This window comes from Panthera pardus, unplaced genomic scaffold (genome assembly GCF_024362965.1).
Source record: "Panthera pardus isolate Hobbes unplaced genomic scaffold, ASM2436296v1 HiC_scaffold_6, whole genome shotgun sequence".
Taxonomy (NCBI): domain Eukaryota; kingdom Metazoa; phylum Chordata; class Mammalia; order Carnivora; family Felidae; genus Panthera; species Panthera pardus.
This window is the reverse complement of record NW_026526991.1, coordinates 97,173,397-97,198,576: the sequence shown is the minus strand read 5'-3', so window position 1 is coordinate 97,198,576 and position 25,180 is coordinate 97,173,397. Positions and strand designations below refer to the sequence as shown.

The following is a 25,180-nucleotide window of genomic DNA, read 5'->3' as shown; positions in this document are numbered from 1 at the left end:
GTAAGAGCCATCCAAGAAGAACAGGGAAACAACACCCAAGGTTCACTCAGGGCAGGCAATAATGACCCTTTTCAACAGCAAGACTGGAAAAGAGCACAGTTCAGAGACTGTTAGGAAGAATACTCAGAAAATCTTCCCTTCCTTTTGGAGAATAGCTAACGCCAGCCTGAGAACTTCCTTGGTACGGCCTGACAATCATAAAACAACCAGAAACATCACACTGTTTCTATCTAACTCAAATGCATCTCACGATAAAATGCAGGAATGTTCACAGGCACACAAAAATATGTAGCATCGGCTTAGGTAACATTAACGATGTCTGGCTTTCAATCAAAGATTAACAGTCATGCCGGGAGTCAGAAATACATGACCCTCATGGGAGATGAGGTCATGAGGAGAAAAATAAGTAAAACCAACTCAGAGGTTAGAATGAAAAGATGCAGACACAAAACAGTTAATATGTTCTTAATACATTCATATATTTTAAAAGCTGCGTAAAGACATGGAAGATATTTTTTTTAAAAACAATACCAGGGGTGCCTGGCTGGCTCAGGCAGGAGAGCCTGTGATTCTTGATCTTGGGGTTGTGAGTTCAAGTCCCGGGTTGGGTGTAAAGGTTCCTTAAAAATAAACTCTTTAAAGACTCTTAAAAACTGAGAAGAAACTGAGGGTTGATGGGGGGTGGGAGGGAGGGGAAGGTGGGTGATGGGCATTGAAGAGGGCATCTTTTGGGATGAGCACTGGGTGTTGTATGGAAACCAATTTGACAATAAATTTCATATAATAAAAAAAATAAAATAAACTCTTTGAAACGACAACAACACAGCACACTTTTAGAAATGAAAACTATGTAGTGTGCGATGAAAACCACACTGAAAGATTCTAATGACAGAAACTCAGCAGAAGAGATTAGTGGACTTGAAGATACAACAATAGAAACTATCAAACATGAAACATGAAGAGGAAATAACTTTATTTTTTTAAATTTATTTATTTCGGAAAGGTGAAGCAGAAAAAATATTTGAAGAAATAATAGCTAGGTAGCTTAAATTTTGCCAAGCTTGGTCAAAAAGCAGAAAGAATTCCTGACAGGCAGACCTTCTCCATAGGAAATGATAAAGGAAATTCTTGAGCACAAATTAAAATATCACATGATGATAATGTGAATCTAGAAAAAAAGAAAGAGCATCAGAAATAGGAAGTATATGGGTAAGTATGCAGATTTTTAAGTATTTAAATGACTTGAAAAGATAATTTACTCTTTAAGCAAAAAGAATAACTATGTGGGGCACCTGGGTGGCTCCGCTGGTTAAGCATCTGACTCTTGATTTTGGCTCAGGTCATGATCTCACAGTGTTCGTGAGATTGAGCCCCACATCGGACTCGTGCTGGTAGTGTGGAGCCTGCTTGGGATTCTCTCCTTCCTGTCTCTCTGCCCCTCCCCTCACTAACACTCTCTCTCTCTCTCTCAAAATAAATAAATAAACTTAAAAAAATAACTATGTATTTTGGTGTTTACAATATATATGTGTAAATAAAATGTATGGTAACATTAGCATGATGTCTGGGAGAAGAGAAATGAAAGTATATAGCAGTAACTTTCTTTTCCTTTACATGAAATTGTATAATATCACTTCAAGGTGATTTTTTTTTTTTTTTTTTTTTGCTTTTAGAAGTGTTTATTTCTTTTTTAAGTGAGCAAAAAAAAAACAAAAAACAAAAAAAACAAAAACAAAAAAAACCACCAATGGCAAAGGGGCAAAAGCAGACATGTTTTTTCAAACTAGCTGTGTCAGCAGATTGCAGTCGTTTTTATTTGTAGTTCCCGATCAACTTAAAAAAAGTTTTTCAAATTTGCATCTGGGTCATCCAAGATGATAACAACTTGATCTAGTTTAGGAACATGAAAAGGAAGAGTATCATTGACTAAGTATGGTTCACTAAAACAGTTCCTTTTTGAGTAGGTGGGCCAGCTTGAAAGCAGCTCTTATAATGCTCTTCCCCCACTCGCTGGCCTCCCCCAATGTCTTGTATAGATCCGTAAAAAGCAAAGTTGCCAAAACAACTGAAAGGAAAATAATTCTGAACCCTTAGTAGCGTGCATTCCCTAAAGGGAAATGAAGACTACCCATGGGAAAGGCATAAGTTATGATGTGTATTATAAATCCTGCAAGAACTATAAAAGTAACAAAATCAAGAGAAATAGCTGATAAGCCAACAGGGAAGATAAAATGAGATAGTTAATTAACACAAAAGGAGGCAGGAAAAGAAAAAAAGGAACAAAGGTATTGCGACAAATCGAAAACAAATATCAAAAATATTTATATCTAATTATATCAAAATCACATTAAATGTAAACGGTTTAAATGCCCAAAAGACCGAAATTGTCAAATCATATAAAATAGCAAGACTCAACTATATGTTACATAAAAGAAACACATTCTAAGTATAAAAATATATATGCTAAATGTGAAAGGATTGAAAAGGATATATGTTAACATTACTCAGAGACAACCAGGAGTGACTATATGGCTATATTAATTTCAGACAAATGGATACATAGCAAACATTATTAACAGAGATTAAAAAAGTGCATTTCATACTAATGTAGGGTTAATTTTTCAAGAGGGAATAACAATCCACAATTTTTGTTTTAATTTTTTTTTAAACGTTTATTTATTTCTGAGACAGAGAGAGACAGAGCATGAACAGGGGAGGGGCAGAGAGAGAGAGGAACACAGAATCTGAAACAGGCTCCAGGCTCTGAGGTGTCAGCACAGAGCCCGACGTGGGGCTCGAACTCACGGACCGCGAGATCATGACCTGAGCTGAAGTCGGACACTTAACCGACCGAGCCACCCAGGCGCCCCAACAATCCACAATTTTTATGCCTCTATTATATGAAGCAGAAACTGATGGAACTATAAGAGAAGCAGACAAAACTATAATTACCATCAGAATTTTAGATATTTCTCTTTCAATAATTGATAGCCTAATAGACTCCCCCAAAATCATCAAGGATATAGTAGGCTTGAACCAACTTATCGATCACTTTCATCTGATGTACATTTTTGGAACCTTCCATTTAACAACAGCAGAATACCGATTCTCCATGGGGGTGCCTGGCTGGCTCAGTTAGAGGAGCATGTGACTTATGCTCTTGGGGTCGTGAGTTCAAGCCCCACTTTGGGTGTAGAGATTACTTAAATAAAATTTAAAAAAATATGCATTCTCCTTAAGTATTCGTGAAAAATTTAAGTCTCAATAAAATCAAAACAGCAAGTGACAAAAAGTCTTTTCTCTGCTCACAGTGGAATTAAATTGAAAACCTATAGCCCAATGATCTCTGCAAAATCCCCAAATATTCAGTTTCAGTAGCAAACTGAATAACACGCTTCTACATCACCAATAGATCAAGGAAGAAGTTGTTGGGCAAGGTTACTGAAAAAAAAGGAACTGCCAATTGGCCTGTGAGCTAACCCCTGGGAGGCTCCTCACCCCTTCCTCTGTTTTCAGAATGTGGGTTCCTCCTGCCTTTCCCACTCCCAACGGTTGCTCCAAGGACAAAGTCTTGAGATAGTGATGTGGTGTTGAGAACACCTGCATAGTGTAGGTGACTGAACCCGGTGAAAGCGTCTACATACATTTCCAAATAGGTGGGTGTGGGAATTCACTGTCTTTGGGCCACCCAAGTCACATTTCGCATCTAAGTTCCCTTTGCTTCTTAAACCTGCCACCTACCGATCTGGAAAGGCCTGCCTCTTTCCTTCATCCATATCTGCCCTCCCCTGTGAGTGTGGGGCTGGTTACACCCAGGAAACTGCCGGGAGGTTTGTGAACCAACCTCTGGCAAGCCAGCCAAGAGACTGAAGAAACTAGCCATGAGAAAGAGGGATCCTCAGGAGAAATCCCACCTTGGCCGTTGACTTCTATGTGGGGAGGGGTGGTCCACACAAGCCTCTTAAGTTAGGAAAAGCGGATCCTTGAGGGAAATCCTGAGTTGGTTATTAACCTCTCTGTGGGGAGGAGTGGCCCACGTGTTAGATGCTTGTGGACCACCGCATGACTCCAGGGACACCCCAAAAACACAGGTTCCTATAATGCACTTGGTGAAGTCGCACAGGGCACACTGTGAGGGAGGAAGGAAGCACGTCGTTGCCGCGGTGGGCTGGCCTCTACTGTGGGCAGCTCACTGGTCCCCAGGCCCGACCAGAGGCCGAAGCTCGGCTTAGAAGGTGAGAAGAGCTGAGGTTAGAGAGGGATGTGGGGGTGTCCACTAGTCTGTTACTTTCAGGACTGGCAGACAGGGGTGGGAGAGCAGGATAGTCAGTTGGAGACCCTAGGGTGCTGGGGGCAAAGCTAGGAGGGTGCAAGCTGCCACTGATGAAGATCCAGGCATTTGTGGCAATGCCTGATTAAGAGGTGGAATCCCTGGAGGGCACCTTGGTGGCTCAGTCCTTTAAGCCTCTGACTCTTGATTTTGGCTCAGGTCATGATCTCATGGTCCTGAGATGGAGCCCCTCATAGGCATCAGGCCCATGCAGCCTGCTTGGGATTCTCTCTCTCCCTCTCTCTCTCTCTCTCTCTGCCCCTTCCCGACTTGCACGTGCTCTCTCTGTCTCTGTCTCTCTCAAAATAAATAAACTTAAAAAAAAAAAATACACAATGGGGCGCCTGAGTGGCTCAGTCGGTTAAGCGTCTATCTTCGGCTCAGGTCATGATCTCAGTCTGTGAATTCAAGCCCAGTCGTTGGATTCTGACCTGACGGCTCAGAGCCTGAAGCCTGCTTCTGATTCTGCGTCTCTCTCTCTGTGCCCGTCCCCTGCTCACACCTTGTCTCTCTCTCAAAAAAGAAATAAACATTAAATAAATTAATAAGTTAAGTAATTAATTTAAAAAATTAAAAAATTTAGAAAATAATACACCATGCTGTAGACATGACCTTGCCCCAAATCTAGTCTACGATCTCCAAAAGATCCCAAGTATCAGTGAAAACTTTAGCCATGGCAGTGGGTACCCGATTCATGGCTGGAGTTTTGGAATGAAACCTGAATGGTTATAGAAAGTTCCAAAGGTTTGTGGAAGAGGAATGTTGAGAAAAGAATTTTACTTATAGTCAAGCTAAGATTGGAAAGGATTTATGTGAGGGTTTTTTTTTTTTTTTAAAGGAGAGTTTTGATATCAAAAGTACACTGTAATAAAATGAAAATTTAGTTTTCTCTCCATTATGAGGACAAAGTTTCCTTAGATTATTAGCTTTATCTTAATAATAAATTGTAAACAAAGGTTTTCCTTTATGTTTATTGTAATTTGCCTAGAAAATAAAGATTCTGTGTTTTGTCTTTACTAGGTTTTTTATTACTTAAGAAACTGAGTCTTCTCTATTAAAAGAGACAAGTTGTTTTTTTTTTTTTTTTACAACTATATGACTTTTTGTCTATGTTAAATTTCATGAGAAACACCATCAAATAAGAAGCTATGCTAAACTTTCTTTAGGATATATTTACATAACATTCCTAAATCTGATAATGTCCGGGCATAATGTTACCAATCACAGTTGTAAAATGTATGTCATAGAAATAACCAAATTGCCTTGTCAATTTCACTATGCTATACTCCCATCAAATCTTGAGCCATGGCCATTTTTAAGTCTTTTGTCATTTGCAGATAGTTATTAGTTGTTGCTTATTGTTTTACTCTGATGCTTTGGCCAAAAAAAAAAATCCCTTAAAAATGCTTTATCCTCAAGGAGATTTACGGAAAAGTCTTTGACGAGCACAGGTATCTGATAACTAAGGTAAATGTGCCTACGTGTAAGAGGGACAGTGATGACCCTTTCAAGTACTTCCCCAAGGTCACTGACATAGCCCCACCATATGTCATGGGATGGTAGCTGCGACCTGTCCCTGTTCTCCTTCCCCACATCAGTATAACGGGCCCATTACGTGGATGATGCAATGTTAACATGGGGAGACTTGTCTCTGCCCCAGGGAGCCCTGCTGGCTTTGCTGGAACATCTGTAATGGAGAAGAAGATGGGTAATGGATCTACAGAAAATCCAAGGCCTAGGCCCTACTGTAAGGTTTTGGGTGTTGCCTGGTTGGGTGAAACCCATGTTATCCCAAAAGCTGTGCTTTTTAGGGTACAAGCCTTTCTATGGATTATGGGATTCTGGGGGACTTTTGTTCTCCACCCGATACCGTGCCGCCATTCCTTATACTGCCTGGTACAGAAAGAGTGTGTATGGGACTGGGGATCAGAGCAGCATGAAAGGCAAAAGTTCTAGTTGAACAAATGAAAGCTTTGGGCAGCTCTCAAGCAGGGCTACCATTCGAGTTTCATGTGTGCATGACTCCAGAAGGGACGGATTGAGCACTGTGGAAGAGACACGGCAGAAGGGAAGAGGCCTCTAGGATCTTGGTCCCAGCTCTGGAGACTCTCACACAGCAGCCAGTATAGCAGCCAGTGGGCTAAGTTCAAAGCAGTCTGTCTTAGTGATCACTCATGAGTCCTGGGCATTAACCCTTTGCTCTGACAGTTGGGCTGTTCTAGAGGGATTAACCCCTATGGCTTGGACAACGGGAAGCCAAGGGGCGGCTGGTCATAAATAAGCCCTTGCAAGGAGAGGATATCCAGAGAGACATCTGGGTCCTTCTGCAAGAGCCTGAAGCAGTCCTCGCTGCCTTCTACACACTGTCTCCTACGTCCCAGCTCATAATGCCTAACCCTCCCTGGCAGTCAGAAAGCTGAAGCTCTAGCCTAGTTACAAGCCCTATCTACTGACCTTTCAATAGATGACAGCTGATTGGGTGCATAGAAACAGGGAGCACCATAGTGCCTGGGGGGATAGCATATCGCCAAGGATGCTGGACTGCCCTTGAAGTACAGTGACTTGGTTAAATGCTGTAATAGTATGTCCTGTGTGTTCTAAGCAATGCCCAAGACAACTGCCAAAAGAATCTGGGACCATCCACTGAAGTTCCCAACCAGTAATGGATTGGCAAATTGATTATATTGGCTCCTTTTCTCTGAGTGAGGGTTCTAAATATGCCATGGTTTGTGTGGACCCTGCGTCTGACCTAACCCAAACTTTCCCGTGTCACTGTGCAAACCAGGCTGCCACCATTAAGGTTTGAGACAAGCTGAGCACCATAGACAGTGGTGAGGGGTCACAAGTCAAAGGTCATGATGTATAAGACTGGGCAAAAGAACTGACATTGGGTGTCCCATCGCCTCTATAAACGGATAAGCAGCAAATTAAATTATTAAGAGGTAAAACCACCTTGACTGGGTCGACTAAAGTACTATCCCAGGCTTTGATACATTTGAATGATCAACCTCAAGGGCCCATTGCTCACATGCCAGACTGAGGACCCCTGCTGAGGCACAAATCCCCCCTGCTGGAGGTCTTGGGAAGCAGCCATGACCTGACTCTCACTGAGGATCAATGTTCCATGCTGCTGAGAGCACAAAGCTCCTGATCGTTACTGGGGAAAAAAAAATGATCTACTGGAATTTGCAATGGGACATTCCCCCAAGATGGATGGGTTAGTTTGCACTGTCTGGGTGAGGGGAAACTATTCAATCTCCACTGAAATTCTGTTGTCTTGATGCAAGATGGACCTGTTGAAATGTACTATACATGGAATGGAATGTGCACCATCGGAAGAGAGAAGATATGGGTTCTGTCCCCAGTCCTTCTCCTCAGGTCTGACAGCACTGCCTTCCCCAGTGAACATACATGATATGTACAACCAGGTCAAGTTCCTAAAACCGCCAACCTCCCTTTCCTCAAGGCCAGGTGGGCACATTCTGTTTTCCATTGGTTCAACGTTTGGCTGCTGTCTTTGTTCCCCCATTGTTTTAGAGGATGTTATAGCGAATATAGAACCCCTTGCTAAACTCACCCAACAAGACTCTAATGAGAAGATCTATCTTCCAAAATAGAATGGCCTTAGACATTATTACTGCCTCTCACGGAGGCACCTACACCATTATCCAAACAGAATGCTATGTGTCCATACCTAATAAATCTGCTAATGTATCATCTTTATTAAGTCACAAAACAACACAAGTAAATAACCTGAGTGATCTCTCCCCCCAGCTCAGGGGACTTAATAAATCAATGGTTTGGATCGTGAGTCTCTTGGTAGAAAAATGTGTCACTGATTTTTGAAAGCATTGTTTTGTTTTTAAGATTTTTTAAATGTTTTTATTTATTTTGAGATAGAGAGCAAGCATGAGTGGGGCAGGGGAAGAGAGGGAAAGAGAGAATCCCAAGCAGGCTCCACGCTGTCGATGCAGACCCTGATGAGGGGCTCCATCTCACAAACCATGGGATCATGACCTGAGCTGAAATCAAGAATAGGGTGCCTAACTGACTGAGCCACCCAAGCACCCTGGAATCATTGTCTTAATCTATGTTTTCTCTTACATGTACCTGGATTATTGCTATAGCATCTACCTCCAATGCAGCCAGCTGGCCACCAAAGGAGCTGCCTCCATACTGGTGAAACTCTTTGTTGACTGCTCAGGGCACATTGTGGAAGAGAGGGGCACATAAGATTGTAAGAGCCAGTCATGAAGGGTGGAGTTTTGGGGAATGTCATCAAAAAGACATGACCTCCAATTGGCCCCGTGAGCTGGATTGGCAATCAGAGTTTCCTCATTCCTTCCCCAGTCCTTCAAATGTGTGTTCTGCTTGGCTTTCCTGCTCCCAAGAGCTGCCCCAAGGACATAGCCTTGAGATAGTGATGTGGTGATGAAAACACCTACACTATGTACATGATTGAGCCTAGTTAAGTCCCCTGCATAAATTTTTAACGTTGGGAGGGTGGGTGGGGAATTAACCAGTCTTGCTGCCACCCAAGACAAGCCTTGTATGTAAGTTTCCTTTGCTTATCGAAGCTGCCACCTATTGACCTAGAATGGCCTGCCTCTTTCTTTGGTCTCCCCTTGCCCTCTGACGGGTGTGGGGGCAACTTCAGATTTCATCCAGGAGGCTCCCAAGAAGGGTACAAGACAACAGAAATTAAAGGGAAATTAGGAAGCATTTTGAACTGAGAGAATACGGGGGGGGGGGAGGGGTGGTGAGGGGGGATCAGAATTTGTTGCATACCAATAAAGCAGTGCTTAAGGGGAAACGCGTAGCACCACACGCCTATATTTAAAAAGAAAAAAAAGATCCGAAATCAATGAACTGAGATTTCATCTTCAACTAGAAAAAGAAGGACAAATTGAAATGTAATTAAGCAGAAGAAAGGAAAAAAAACATCAGTTGAAGTAGAAGTTAATAAAATATAAAACAAAAAAGTAATAGACTTTTTACCAAAAAAACCAACCAAATTCAATGAAAAAAACCATATTTTCAGCAAGAAGAAAAATGAACTTTTTCTTCTAAACCAAACTTATTCTAAAAAATGGACAAAAAATTAAGAATTTCAGGAATGAGATTGCATTAATATACATTCTAGAGATATTAAAAAAGGATAGCGTGGGTGGCTCAGTTAGTTAAGCATCTGATTCTTGACTCTTTATTTCAGCTCAGGTCATGATCTCACAGTTCGTGAGATCAAGCCCGTATGGGACTCGTGCTGACAGCACAAAGCCTGCTTGAGAGTCTCTCTTTCCCCCCTCTCTTTCTGCCCCTTCCCACTTGTGCACACATGTGTGCAGGCTCTCTCCCTCTCTCAAAGGAAATAAACATTAAAAAATAAAATAAAATGATAAGAAGAAAATATAAAGAAAAATGTTAGACCAAAAAATTAAACATTTAGATACAATGGACAAATTCCTTGAAAGACACTAACCAACAAACCACCCTCAAGAAAGAATCATTTGGATGGGATTACATCCATTAAAGAAACTGAATCTATAGTTAAAAAACTATAAAAAAAAAAAAAAAAGAAAACCCATGCCCAGATGACCTCAGTGATGATAAACTGTACCAAACACGTAATGAACAAATAGTACCAATTCCACACAAAGCCTTCCAGAAAATTAACACAGGGGAGGAATTCTCCGAAACTAAACCAGACAAAGCCTTTACACAAAAAGCAAATTACATAACAATATCTTTCATATACGTAGTTGCAAAATTCCTAAGCCAAATTTTAGCAGAATTAATCTGCCACGTATTAAAATGATAATAAATCCCAACAAACCAAGGTTGGTTTAACCTTTTATTCCTATTCAATGTAAGTCATCATATTAAAAAACTAAAAAGAAAAAAAAATTGAAATATACGATCATCTTTATAGATGTAGAGAAAGTAGATGTAGGTGAATCAATACCCATTCCTGATAAAATCTCTCAGCATTCTACAAATAAAAAGAAACCGGTTCGAGCCCCGCGTCGGGCTCTGTGCTGACCTCTCGGAGCCTGGAGGCTGCTCCGGATGCTGTGTCTCCTTCTCTCTCTGCCCCTCCCCCACTTGTGCTCTGTCTCCCTCTATCAAAAATAAATAAAGGTAAAAAAAAAGTAAATAAATAAATACAAGGGAACGTGTTCAAACGAATAAAGAACATCTGTGCAAAATATACAGTTAACACCCTACGTAATGGTACTAACACTGTATGATTTCTTCCAAATCAGGAACAAAATAAGGACGCTTATTCTCACCACTTTCATTCAGTGCTGTACTAGAGGTCTAGTCTACGAAATCTAGCAAGGGAAAGAAATAAAAACCATCTAGAAAGGTAGAAATAAAAGTGTTTTCATTTGCAGACGACGTGATTATCTATGTAAAACTCCGATGGAATCCACAAACAAAACTACTAGAAAAAATAAATGTTTCAGGTCAGGATTTAAGGTTAATATAAAAAAGTTTATTATAATTCTATATACTAGCAAAAGACATTTGGAAATTAAAATTACAAATGACAACAATACCATTTCAAGTAGCATCAAAAATATGAAATATATGATGACAGTCTAAGAAAATATGTGGGACATCTATACAGAGAAAGTTACAAAACATTGCTTAGAGAAATTAAGGAACACATAAAGAAATGGAGAGATATACCTTGTTTATGATTCAAACACATAAGTATTTTTAAAATTTCAATTGCCCCTAAATGTAGCTAATAGATTCAATGCAATCACATTCAAAATTTCAATAGGATTTGCTTGGTTTTTTTAGAAATTGACAAGCCAATTCAAAAGTTAACATGGAAATACAAAGACATAGATTAGCCAAAACAATGTTGGAAAAGAACGACATTGAACGACCACTACAAGATTTCAAGAAACTGCAATATTCATGGTGGTGTTGTAAAAATATATAAGCAGACCAAGGGAACATAACAGAGAGCCAGAAATAGACCCATGCACATATGGGTAACTGTGGACAAAAGTGCAAAGGCAATGTAGTGAAAAAAGAACAGTCTTTTCAACAAATGTTGCTAAGACAAGCGAACATCCTTATGAAAAAAGAAAAATAAGACAGAAAGAGAAAGTGCTTTAGTACCTGGTTCACAAATTAACTCAAAATAAATTACAGGTTTCTGTGTAAAGCCTGAAACTATAAAATGTCTAGAAGAAAACAGCAGAAAGTTTTGTGACCTTGAGTTTGGCAACAAGTTCTTAGAGACAGCAGTAGAACCGTGAAAATGGACTTCATCAAAAATTAAAATTTTCTGCTTTTCCAGAGACTGAGAAGTCATAAACTGAAAAAAAAATCACCAAAACGACATTTGATAAAGGACTTTTACCCAGCATGTACAAAGGGCTCTCGAAATGTAACAGTATAAAAACAAAGAACTCAAAACTTCTCAGAAGATCGGTACAGCGCTTTATCAAAGAAAATATGTAGACAGTAAATAAGTGCAATAAGTAAATAAAAAGATCTCAAGATTATTTTTCATTTAGGAAATGCAAATTAAACCAGAGTAATATACAACCATACGCCTATCAGAATGGGTAAAGTGACAAGACTGACCATACCAAGCATCAGCAAGGATGAGGTGGAATTGGAACATTCATACACTGCTGGTGGGAATACCAAATGGTACAAGTTTGGGGCGAAACGTTTGGCAATTTCTCAGCTAGCTGAACATACACCTACTGAATGGTTCTGACATTAAACTCTTACGCATTTACTCAAGAGAAGAGAAATGCTATGTGCATACAAAGGCTTGTACACAAATGTTTATAGCACCTTATTTTGTGATAGACAAACACCGAAAACAACTCAAAAGATCATCAACAGGTAATTTATCCACAAATTGGGGTATACTCATGCAAGGGAATCACATTGAATATTTTAAAAGGGGGAAAAATTGATGCAAACAACAAGGCAGATGAATATCTGTCTTCCTAGGAATGGTCCAGCTTTTCTTTTTTGGATACAGTTGGTGCTACATTCTGTGCAACGAAATGGAAAGGCTTCCTTTAAAGTAGGAAAACCTGGGAGGGGAGGTAGCCGGGGACTAGAAACACTGAAAATAGAAGGAATACTTCAAATTCCGTCTGTTTCTGTTCAGCAATGTTTCCGCGGCTGGCTCAGTTTGCTCCTTAACTGAGTGTCTTCACTGGTTGGCCTGGTATGTTTCCACATTAGCACAGCATAACAGAGTTGAGAAGAGGTCATCTACAAATGGTGTGTACTTTAGGGAGAAAAAAAAAACACAAAAACTATTTTTGCCCCCAGCACCATGATTCTAACAAATACTCTCCTGAAGGAGTAAAGCTATATTAAGCTGTCCTTTGATAGAGAAAGGATGAAGAAGTCAGAACAGATTCAGAGACCAATAAGGAATTGTATTTGGTTCACTGAAAAGATGATTCTATTTATAGTTACCTCCCGGAACATCTCAATCACACCAAAATGTGATGTTCTGGGTGTGTGTGTGTGTGTGTGTGTGTGTGTGTGTGTGTGTTTTGGGTGTGCACGTGCGTAAGTGGTGGAGTGTGAAGACAGATCGCAACTTAAAAGACGAACAAGTGGCAGCTTTTAAGGTCGAGAACTCAAGTTCCTTGATTCCATTATGGGCTTTTCCTCTTTTCTGTTTCTTCACCGGCTCTGTTCCCATGCAGATTTCCCCTTTTTCGCCTTCTGCTTGCAGGGGGTCAAGTTCTCCATTTTCCATTTTCTATGCGGTTTAGGAGGGTGAGGGGGCAGATGGCACTGAGGTAGAGGACTGAGTACAGAGGGCTGCCAAGACTTGAAGAGGAGTAAAACTTTAAAACATAGAAAGGGGAGAAGGTTTGAAGGCTGGCAGGGGGATTGGGGAAACCAGGCGAAAAATAGAAAGAGACACAGAATCAACATTTTGGATGTCTCCAGCCAGGCATCTGCAGACCTAGTCTCTCCTAAGGAATTCTGCAGTCAGCTAATAACAGGCAGTTCGCAGGGCTCTCTCGGTTCACGCCTAAATGATAAAGTACAGCTTCAATTCCAGAAGAAAATTCTTCTCCTTTGCTTCCAGAGCCTTCAAATTCACCGTGCTCTCACTAGATTCGCCTTCTTCTGACATATAGTAAATGCAGTTAAAATGCAGTTGTCAGCAAAAACAGCTCCCCTTTGTATATAGGCACAAGTGCCTGAAGGATACCTCTGGGAAAGAGATCCCTGGAATCGAAAACTGCAGATCGGGAAGAAAGAACAAAAAAAGTAGATTTACTGCCACCTTGTGGTCATAAATTTAACCTTTTTTTTTTTTTTTTAATTTATTTATTTTGAAAGTGAGAGCGAGCAGGAGTGGGGAATGGGTGGAGAGAAAGAGAGAGAGAGAGAGAGAGAGAGAGAGAGAGAGAGAGAGAGAGAACGCCAAACAGGCTTTACACTGTCAGCACGGAACCCAATGCGGGGCTTGAACTCACTACCTGAACTGAGATCAAGAGTCGGATGCGTAACCAGCTCAGCCACCCAGGTGCCCCTAACCTTGCCTTGAAGCAAAATGCGGGAAGGAAAACTCAAGAGAAGGTCGGAATGATTAAATGGGTAAGTCTCTGTCTGGCAGAGGTGGGGAAGGAGGGGTTCAGAAATCCCCCCAGCTTCTCCCTGGCAAGAAGAAGTGTATGGGATGTGGAAGCCGCTTCACTCACAGGGTCAGCAAAGAACAGGAAACTTACAAGTGGGGCATCAAAGGAGAGCCATCCTCCCAGAGCCATGAGCTGCTCGGCTTCCTCAGAGACAACCCCATCCAGAACGGGAAACTGGAATGGGCGCTTGCTCGCTGGATGAATTCCTGTGGGGAGTGATAGTGATCGAAATTGATGATAAAGTCAGTGTGGTCGTTTTAGATTAGAGTCACAAAACTGCAGAACCAAAAGAGATCTTTGACGTCCTTACTGTAGTTTTACAGGAATGTTTGGGAAGCTGAAGATACTATGTAACCTCTCTATCCCGGGTCATGTGTGTACTTAGTGGCCAGATGAGGCCAGAAAATAAGTATTCTGATACTCAAACAAGTGCTCCTCCCCCAAGGGTGTAAACCAGGTTTGTTTCACATGAGGCAATACTCCAGCCCAACATACAACCATAAAAACTCACCAGATCATCTGTGCTGTTAATTTTCAGCATGTGGGCATCCAAAGACAAGCAATGGTTCTGGCTTTTTTCCCAATTAAATGGGCCAGAGGAGTATAGGTAACAGTTTGCTTCATGCCAGATCCAGTCTTGGGGACAAGGAGCTAGGAAGATAGCACATCTAATCAGTGAGTGATGCCTGAGTAAAAATATGTCTACAATTCTTAAATCAAGTCTTCCCTCAGGACAGTCACATGTATATCATTTCCTCCTCCTCTTCTTCTTCTTCTCTTAAGTTTTACTTATTTCTTTTGAGAGAGAGAGGGAGGGGAGGCAGAGAGAGACAGAGAGAGAGAATCTCATGCAGGTTGCGCACTGTCAGCACAGAGCCTGACACAGGGCTCAAACTCACAAACCACGAGATCATGATCTGAGCCGAAATCAAGAGTTGGATGCTTAACCAACTGAGCCATCCAGGCACACCACCTATCATCTCTTCTTAATTAGAATTATACCCAGACTCTGCAAATCCCTCAAGAGACAAAGAGTCTTTATTTCTCTTAAAGTATTCTGATTTTAGTACACTAAATTAAAAGCAAGGCTGTCGAAAAGCAAAATTGAGCTGACATGTAACTTGAGAATCTGATCTATTTTTTTTTAATTTTTTTTTTTTACGTTTATTTATTTTTGAGACAGAGAGAGACAGAGCATGAACAGGGGAGGGGCAGAGAGAGAGGGAGACACAGAACCCAAAGCAGGCTCCAGTCTCTGAGCTGTCAGCACAGAGCCTGACGCGGGGCTTGAATTCACGGACCGCGAGATTATGACCTGAGCCGAAGTCGGTCTCCCAACCGACTGAGCCACCCAGGTGCCCCTTTGATCTATTTTTTAAAGTTCTGTTTGGAGTAATGGAAGTAAAAGTTTGGGGAATGGATACATAATAGCAATTCTGCTATTAAAAAGATACACTGGGGACACCACGCTGGCTCAGTTGGTGGAAGGCATAACTCCTGATCTCAGGGTTGTGGGTTTGAACCCCAGGCTGATCGTAGAGATAATCTAGAAATAAAATCTTTATAAAAAAAAAGTATGCTTATGTATTTAAAAACTTCGGTTTTTCAAATAATGAATTTAGGCTTCAATACTGTGCTTACTGGGGGCATCAGTCAGTTAAGCGTCCGACTGATTTCGGCTTAGGTCATGATCTCACAGTCATGATCTCACCTTTGTGTGATTGAGCCCCTCCATGTTCAGCATGGAGCCTGCTCGGGATTCTTTCTTTCCCTCTCTCTCTTCCCCTCCCCCAACTCTTCGCACACGGGGTGCCTGTGCATTCTCTCCCTCAAAATAAATAAACGTGAAAAAAATTACTGAGCTTCCTGTTTCTAGACACGTGCTGTTCAATACATAGCCATATGTGGCATTCGAACCACCTGTATTTCTTTTATTTTTTTTAAAGTAAATCCTACCTCCAAGGTGGGACTTCAGCTCACAACTCCAAGGTCAAGAGTCACACGCTCCACCACCTGAGCCAGCCAAGCACCCCTCGTTTAATTAAAAAAAGCTTTTTGTTTTATTTAACAAAGGAATATCACTATGGGCCCCAAAATGTTGGCAGTTCTTTCCACATGTTAACTCGTTTCATCCTCATGACAACATGGCCAAATAGGTTTCATTCCTGTTCTTCGTTGGGCACACGGAGGAAATGGGAATGTATGGGAATGGGAAACTTGGCAGGTCCCTCGAGGAACCGCGTGTTGAATCGCTACATGGCACTACCTCTCAAACTCCTGAGTTTGAATCAATTGAAGAAATATTTCTTGGTGCCCTTCGAGACATTTTGATACAGAATCTTGGGGTAAACGTGGAAATGGCCATTTCTTAAGAGCTACTGGAGTGACAATGTTGCACACCAAAGGTTGACAGCCACCGCTAATTTCGTACTCAAAACTTGTCTCAAACTTGAGAAAGCTGGTTGGTTGTTTGCATGTGGTATTTTATTATTAATGTTTTTGAGAATCTTCTGCTTGGTGAAAAGCGGTACTTTATCTGCCATCTCTACTAATTGGCCTTTATCTGACGCGGTCAAGGAATGGAATGTTTTACCTGGGCTATCTACCAGTGAAAAACACATTGCTTATTATTTTTGATTGGTTGCCCATGCCTGGAATCTCTGGGAGATGGTTCCGGATGGCCGTGATGTAGATTTAATCTCACACAACTGATTAAAAAAAATGGTTTCACAGCCCCACCTGGGGAGTAAATCATTTGGTTGGTATGTGGCTATGTCTGCTTATGTAAACATTCCTGTCCTTGATATATTAGTCTCCTTCCTTACACCTTATTAGAGATGATGTAGTCTTTCGTTTCCTCGATAGCTCCCTTTTCAATAAAGAGTTGAGGGGCGCCTGGGTGGCTCGGATGGTTAAAAACGTCTGACTCGACTTCAGCTCAGGTCATGATCTCACGGTTCGTGGGTTCGAGCCCCGCATTGGGCTTGGGATTCTGTCTCCCTCTCTCTCTGTTCCTCCTCTGCTTGCTCTCTAGCTCTCTCTCAAATGAAAATAAACTTTAAAAAATTACTTAAAAAAACAAAAAGATGAGATAACATGTCTGACACTTGCTAAAGATCAATTTATCTAAAAATCTCTCTTCTTTTGGAAAGTTAAATAACCCTCTACATATTGAAGGGCTTTATTAACTCCAAAACTTTATAAAAAACTGTGTATCATTATTATCATTTAACTCATCTGGCTATCAATTTTTCTCATCCTTAAACCAAAGCGATCTGTGGGTATTTGCGAACTGTTATCACATAATCCTTTTTCAAATAAATTACATCGTTGAGATCCACGGACATGTGCAAGCAAGAAACTGGAGAAATCTTTGTTTATTAGTGGCAGTTAGTTACTAATGCTGAGAATAGGGCACTCCTTCATACACCTTCAAGGAAGCAATGCATCTCTGAAAGGATCTCTGTCTCATGTCCCTTAAATCTCCCTATGATGAAAAGCATATGCCTGATTTAATTGCGTGTTGTAGAAAGACTAAATGACACAGATAACTCTGTAATAACAGCAGAATTCACATCATCATCCCCTTCTTATAGATGCTGTTTCCACCTGCCTCCTAGATTCTGAGATTAAATCAATTCTTCTCAGATAAACTGACTTTCTGGGCCCTTCGTATTTTTTTTTTTTTTTTCTTATCTAAAGTACCTACCCAACACTTCAGGTCAGCCTGCCTCCGATGATTTAATTTAAACAGATGTAGCATATTTTAAGAAATAGTGTTATAGCATAAAGTTAATGTAGAGCTACCCAGGGACAAAGGAAACCCCATAGGAAAAGAAATCAATGATTAAGATACATTAGAATGGAAAGAAGTAAGAATCTGTGGCAAAGGGTAGGGGTGGGAGCATTCTTCCAGAGAAGTCTCAAAACTAGAATTTTAAAAATTGAGAAGAGTTCGGGGCACCTGGGTGGCTCAATCGGTTGAGGACCTGACTTGGGCTCAGGTCATGATCTCCCGGGTTCCTGAGCGGGAGCCCCACAGTGGGCTCACTGTTGCAGCCTGTCAGCACAGAGACGGCTTCAGATCCTCTAACCCTCTCTCTTCCCCTCCCCTGCTTGCGCTTTCCCAAAAATAAATACTTAAAAAAAATTTTTTTTTAAGTAAAGAAGAGATCCCTCTCCCCCCTCCATACCTGAAAAGTTTGCTGCTTTCCTCAAAGCTTCTTGGAGATTCAGGTTCTGGTGATGAAGTTCCATCTGTTTCTTTGATTTTTCATCCAGCTTCTGTGTAAGGTTTTTTATCATCTCCTTGAGTTCCTTTTCTGACTCCTGGGAAGCTTTTTCTGCCTGCCGCTGTGCTAAAATCTGTCCCTCCAGTATAATTTCCTGGTGGGTAAGGTTTGCTTGATGTTGCTTTAGGAGACCAGACACCTGTGATACTAAATCAGAGCTGAAATAAGAACTCCATTACCAATCTCCAGTAAAAATCCCTCCACTGGATTTTGAGGAAACCAAAGAATCAAATCAAATGATCTATTTTGACAGCAGAGAAACTGCTGGAAAATGACCCAGATTTACTCAGAAATTATGGATTAAAAAGTTATTAGGTATTTCTGCAGCATTTTGTCTAAATATCAGGAACTGTCACAAGCACTTTTGATCAAACAAAACAAAATAGGATTTTACTTATTATTGATGGTTACCGACAAGTTTAAAGGCTGTAATGATCTAGATTCTAGATAGATGAAATAACCCAGATCTACAACTTAAATACACAAGTTTAAAAGTTTAAAAGCAATCATAAGATAAGTGGTATATCAGTGACATAAATAAAATACAGTCTGAAATAGATGCTAACCAGACACATTATCAAGAGCAATTGTCATTAATGATCTACTCTGTTTGTTTCTTTATTCTTCTGCTAACTCACTACCCTTTTGAACTTCCTAATTTTATTTAAAAACTGTGACACCCTTTTATTGGAGACACAGATTTTAAGTTGCTGTGTCAAAACAGTTTCAAACATTTTTTCTTAGGATTTTTTTTTTTTTTTTTTTTTGCCTTTTCTTCAGCACATTTTAGGAAGGGTGAGGAGAGCATAAAGTTTGTGAAGTCTAACAGGCAACTAATATTAAGGGTCAAATGTCTCAGTTCTGGAAGCTTGATGGTTCGGTACAAAACAGACCCCTTGGCTTGAAGGCCAGATCTGACTCTGTTGTAAAGTGATTCTTCTCACAGGAAGACTCATCCAGTCACCACCACTGAGTCAAGGGCACTTCTTCTAGTCATTAGGGAAGGCCTTAAGTGTTAACAGATCGAAAAAAATAGTTTGTGATCTTAACCAACAACTGAGAGACAAATAGCACTTAAAGGCTGTAATGATCTAGATTCTAGATAGATGAAATAACCTAGATCTACAACTTAAATACACAGGCAGATAAGGCAGGTGATCTGTACCATTTTTCCTTCTTGGGCATTCTCATTCTTCTTATCCCTTCTTTTCCTGTCAACATCTTCTTTTCTGAATGGCCATATTATAAATACGAATTACATTTATTTTAAGTGTTTCATTTATTAAGAGGGTGTTTCTGATTCTTAAATTTATTTTTTTAACCTTATTTATTTATTTTTGAGAGAGAGAGAGAGAGAGAGAGAGAGAGAGAGAGAGAATGAATCACGAAGCCGATGCAGAGTTCAAACTCACAAACCAATCATGAGATCATGACCTGAGCCGAAATCAAGAGACAGATGCGTAACTGACTGAGCCACCCAGATGCCCCTCTGATTCTTAACTTTAAATTGGTATTTAATCACCTCTATTAAAACTCAGTGTGAACTGTATGACATTTCTTTTCCTTCTGGGTCTCTTAGGGGATCTCGTGGCTTAATTGCTTCCAATTATTTTCTTTCTCATCATTCCAGGATTTAAACAGACTTTACCCATGAAGTTATAAAAACAAAACAAAACAAAAACCCACCATTCATAATCTTCATTCCACGTCCCAGTCAACTTGAGGGATAAGCACAATACACTTACTCATCTTCCAGCTCATTCTAAAAACAGTTTGCCTAAAACGCATCCAAATCAAGGATGTTTGTAGTTGTTATGAAACCAATGAATTAACCACGTTTGCAAGTTCTCACTTTGTCCTCCATCACTTCCCTGTGCTAGTACTTACCTTGCATTATCAGCATGATAAGAGTCACCAGTAATCCCAAGCAAAGGACCCCTAGAAGCACAGCGGCAGGGCACCACCACCGAGAAGAAAGAAAATAAAGACCTAGAATGATAGAGGATTGAATCAGAAGGACATAAACGATGGAAGCAAGACGTCAAGCAATTCTTTGCAAACAGTCTGTACCTGGTACTTTGCACTCCTTACCTCTAGTCGTCCCAAGGGCTCTGCCAATAGTTCATTACCCATATTTATAGATGAAAAATACAGATAATATAAGTAATTTACCCATGGTCACACATTTGACGCTGTTTAAGAGCCAGGATTCAACACCAGGTATGTGATGTTAGGTATCCGATTCTAAAGCTTATACTCATCTATTCTCCCTACAATGACTTTCCAAGAAACTCTCAGTCCAACTTTGTTCGATCAACTTTATATTTTTAATATAGATCGTGTGTGCGCATGTACACACACACACACACACACACACACACACACACACCTCACATACAGTGTGTTTTATAAGTAGCATACCATAAAAGAAGGTCAGATACCAAGCAAATAAGCTTTAGTCAGTTAATCAACAGACTGCCTCAAAGAATTGTTTTTGTGCTTTCAATTTTTATTCTACTGAAATTACATCTTGAAACTGAGGTATTGACCAAACAAAAATAGGAATGAAACTTCAATACTACCCTGACTCATATTAATGTCATGTCCTATACTCACACCAGCTGTGGCCCTGTAGTTACAAGAGGAAAGTTCATCATTATTATAGATAAAAATAAATCATGTAGCTCCCAGGTATATGAATGCCTAATTATGTGTTCCATCACTAAAAAAAGCACAGATATTTTGATTCAGCAGGAAAATATCTCACATAACGCTTCTGGACTTCTCACCCTGTACAATACACAAATAAGGCACTGGTCATGTTATCCTTTATATGTAGACAAGGAAACCCAAAGTTTCAGTGAATTGTACAAGATCACACAGATGTTAAGATCCAAACATAGGCCTTTAATCTGTTAGCCGCTATGCAGCATAGAACACTGCATCACAAATTTCCAGTGTGAATGTGCAATGATCCAAATCAATTAATGGTCGAATATATTCACAGAGTTCTCATTATGTCAAAAGCACTTCTGTTAGACTTTAGAGATGAGACAGACACAATAGAAATTGTAACAGGAAGAAATACAGTTCATTCACTGGTTCAAAAGTTGTTAAGCTCCTAGAGTGTATATGGCAAATTGGCAGAGAAGTAGGAGATAGTTGTGTCTCTTGCAAATAATTGCCTAATCCTAGCTTGGGGGTAGATATCTGTGTAAATCTTTCAACCAATATTTCCCTTTGGTCCGTATTCATTCTATACTATAGAAGACCAAATATGTCTACCACTCTTGAGCGATGAAACTCCCGAATTTTTAGAAGAAATCACAGGATCCACACCTGCGTGGGGAAGGCACATACTCCCATTTTCTACAGGTCACCCTTTGTCCCATTTCCTGGGTAGGTAGAGACCATTAACCCAATCTCAGCTCCCGGTAGTGATTTTCTGATCAGAAAGCAATTGGATTCTTTGTAGTAGGTGATTGATCTAATCAGGTTCTGAGAGAAGATTTAGCTTCATAATGGTAATAAAATTCAGGCCTATTTACTACATGAAGAATGAGTGAATGAATGAATGAATGAATGAACAAATGACTATTGTTGACTTGTAGGTTTACCTGTAAATGACAGCACTGTTTTCATACCAGGTTAAGTTCAGCAACTCAAACATTCAATCATTCCATGTTCAAACTTATTTTCCCTGTTGAGGGAAATTTCTATCTTGTTTATGGGAACATGACTTGGAATGTCTTTATCCAAATTCCTGACAACACTTGTATTGTACAAATACAACTTCCCCTATTTGTATTTTATTCCTTTCTCTGGGAATGGGTATAAGATAAAAGGCAGTTTACTCAGACTGTCTGTGGAATTGGGATTACGAATTAGTTTACATTTAAGGAGTTTAACTTACCGTATATATCAAAAAATTACAATTTTCAAGGCAGTGGTACACAATAAGACGTGATTTGCGCTCAACTATACTGAATACCATTTCATCTGCTTTGGATAATTCATAAAAAGATATCCTGTTTTTTCAATGCTCAAGAAGACTTATTATAAAAAGTATCATTGTATACACTGGGTGAATTCAACATTTCCTTAACCTTCTGATGGATTGGATTCTTGATAAAGGGGAGGTTGTGATACAATTCTTCTAGCTGCCTGAAGATGAGTGGTTTTGTTAATTCCCCTGATCCCCAATTAGTCCTCTGTAAAAGGGGGATTACAATAGTCCTAATTTCAAGATGTAAAGATTCAGAGAAGTAATGCACGTAGAGAGGATATCAGAGAACACAGCCTATGATAAATGTTCCATAAAAATTATTAGTATCTGCTACATCATCATTCAAAGCAAGTTAGTTCATTCACATCTAATTTTTCTTTCTTTTAAGTAAGTGTTACTAATTCTACACTGTTTTTCCACACTCTGGTGTTTAAGCTGTCTAATCCTCTATTCAGTTCCTTTACATGTTGAGCTAATCCTGGGATTCTGTCCCTATGTACATTCACCCACCCCTAGTACCTTTAGCTTTCTCTCCATTTGGCTTCTGGTCGGGTTGATCTTTCATAGTTGTACTCTTAAGGTCATCAAAAATCATTTCCAAATTCACTCCAAGAATGAGAGAGTGAAGCAGTCAAGGACTTCTGCATAAAGTAAGAATTGGTGAGCTCCTGCTGGAGTGCTTAAATAGCTACTACTATCTAATTGAAGAATGACTCAATCATTGGTAGGAGGAAGAAGAGGCTTTGCTTCACACTGGGAAGTCGGCTGACGCAAATTCTTGGGTTATGTCTATTGCAAGTGGGGAAAGTGGTGATTCTGCTAAGTATTTCAGGATGTTTCACTAGGTAATTTATGAAAGGGAAAACTGTATTTTCCGTGAGCATTAGAGGAGAGCCAGTTTCCTCTGTCCATAATTCCAGTGTCCCTATTTGTTTATTTCACTGTAGCAGACTTTCTCTATATTGTAACTTTCATAAATCTCTTTTAATCCTGACTGTTTCAATCAGCAATAGATCAGAAATTTTTGAGGTAATCACAGGATTCATCTCTAGCCATGATGACCATGATAATTTTAGAACTTAATTCGAAGCACTATTTCATACAGTGGCAGTGTAACATCGCACCAGTGAGAACACTGGAGCCAGAGGGAGCTAGTTTCAAATCTTTCCTTTGCTAAGCCCTTGATCTATAATCTTGGAGAATTACTTAACATTCTGAACCTATGTGGTTTTTGTTTTTGTTTTTGTTTTTGTTTTGTTTTTTAGAGAATTGTCTTTTTTCTTCTTCTTTTTAATGTTTATTTATTTTTTTTCCAAAGGAGAGAGAGACAGGCAGAGTGTGAGCCAGGGAAGGGCAGAGAGAGAGGGAGACACAGAATCTGAATCCGGCTCCAGGCTCTGAGCTGTCAGCACAGAGCCCGAGGCGGGGCTTGAACTCTTGAACCATGAGATCTTGATCTGAGCCAAAGTCAGACACTTAAGTGACTCAGCCAACCAGGAGCCCCTGGATCTATGTCTTTGTCTATAAATTGGGACATTGGAATGTCCACTGGATAATGTTGATAATGTTGCTATAAGGATTCATGTGAAATATTGGCTGAAAATGCTAAGTACTGTACTTCAAACATAAGAACTCAATAAATTATAGTTATAATATTAGTAGTAGTAATATTTAGCATAGTTGAATTACCCAGAAAAGAATACATTTTACACATAATTGGAGTCACAAGACTCTTCATTGATCTCGCTGTAAGGATGACTATATGAATTCATTGATAGAATTCTCACCTATTTTTTCTTTACAACCTCCTAACCAGAGAAGAAATGTCTTACTGCAGTTATGCATACTTTTAAAAACATTTTTCATTTTTGGGAGAGAGAGAGCATGAATGAGGGAGGGGCAAAGAGAGAGGGGGACAGAGGATCGAAGTGGGCTCTGAGATGACAGTCGCGAGCCTGACGCGGGGCTTGAACTCATGAGATCATGACCTGAACTGAAGTCGGACGCTCAACTGACTGAGCCAACCAGACGCCTCTACATGCTTTTTTAAAAGTTCTTATTTACTAGAGATATTTTCTGAAGTATTTATGGGCAGAATGATGGGATATCTGGAATTTGCCTTAAACTATGCCAGGGAAAAAAATAAAAGGAGGGGATACATAAAAGAACATTGAAAAAATATGCATACATAAATAAAATACCTAGGAAACTATGAAGAAAAATCACTGATATTGACAGCCTAATTAGGATTCCTTTTCCCTCCTCCTTCCTGGATTTTTTATTTTCCCTTTTTCTGTGCCAGGTATCTGACACCAAACTGAACATAGTTCATCTGTCACTTAAAGTTTTGCTCTGTGATACAGTTCACCAGAAAAGCTCAGCATGTAGCAAATATATCCTGGTCAAATCAGCTTGTAACAAATCAATGCTACTTACCTTTATCACTCAAGCGCTACCCAACGTCCTTTGACTGTAAGTGCCAGAAAGCAAGATTGCTGCCTGAATTCACCATGGCGACTTTCGCATAAATAGAATCTCAGGAAAGTGTTTTTGATAATGAATTAATAAATGCTGAAATTACATCTCAAGGAAGAGGGCACTTTATCATTCCCCACAGTGACTCAATTATTTTGTATGCCATCAATATTCTAGTGGATTAAGATGAGATACAGATGTATACTTGTTGACATGGCACATTTTTCCTTTTTTAATGTTTATTTATTTTTGAGGGGGGGAGGGGCAGAGAGAGAGGGAGACACAGAATCTGAGGCAGGCTCCAGGCTCTGAGCTGTCAGCCCAGAGCCCGATGGGGGCTTCGAACCCACAGATTGTGAGATCATGACCTAGACGGAAGTCGGACGCTTAACGAACTAAGCCACCCAGGCATCTGGACATAGCA

At 40.0% G+C, this 25,180-nt stretch overlaps 1 protein-coding gene across 2 annotated transcripts; it reads right to left on the bottom strand.

The window, feature by feature from the left end:
• Positions 1–10,804: 10,804 nt before the first annotated feature.
• OLR1 (oxidized low density lipoprotein receptor 1) lies at positions 10,805–22,976 on the bottom strand. Of its 2 annotated transcripts, XM_019436399.2 has the most exons (6): positions 22,801–22,976; positions 20,163–20,264; positions 18,177–18,422; positions 14,495–14,634; positions 14,074–14,189; positions 10,805–13,583 (listed from the first exon to the last, which is right to left on the bottom strand). In XM_019436399.2, exons 1-6 carry the CDS (start codon positions 22,874–22,876, stop codon positions 13,439–13,441), a joined length of 825 nt encoding a protein of 274 aa, XP_019291944.1. In that variant the 5' UTR covers positions 22,877–22,976; the 3' UTR covers positions 10,805–13,438. The 2 variants fall into 2 exon arrangements, with proteins under 2 accessions (XP_019291944.1, XP_019291945.1); XM_019436400.2 differs by lacking the exon at positions 20,163–20,264.
• Between the last annotated feature and the right edge of the window lie 2,204 nt (positions 22,977–25,180).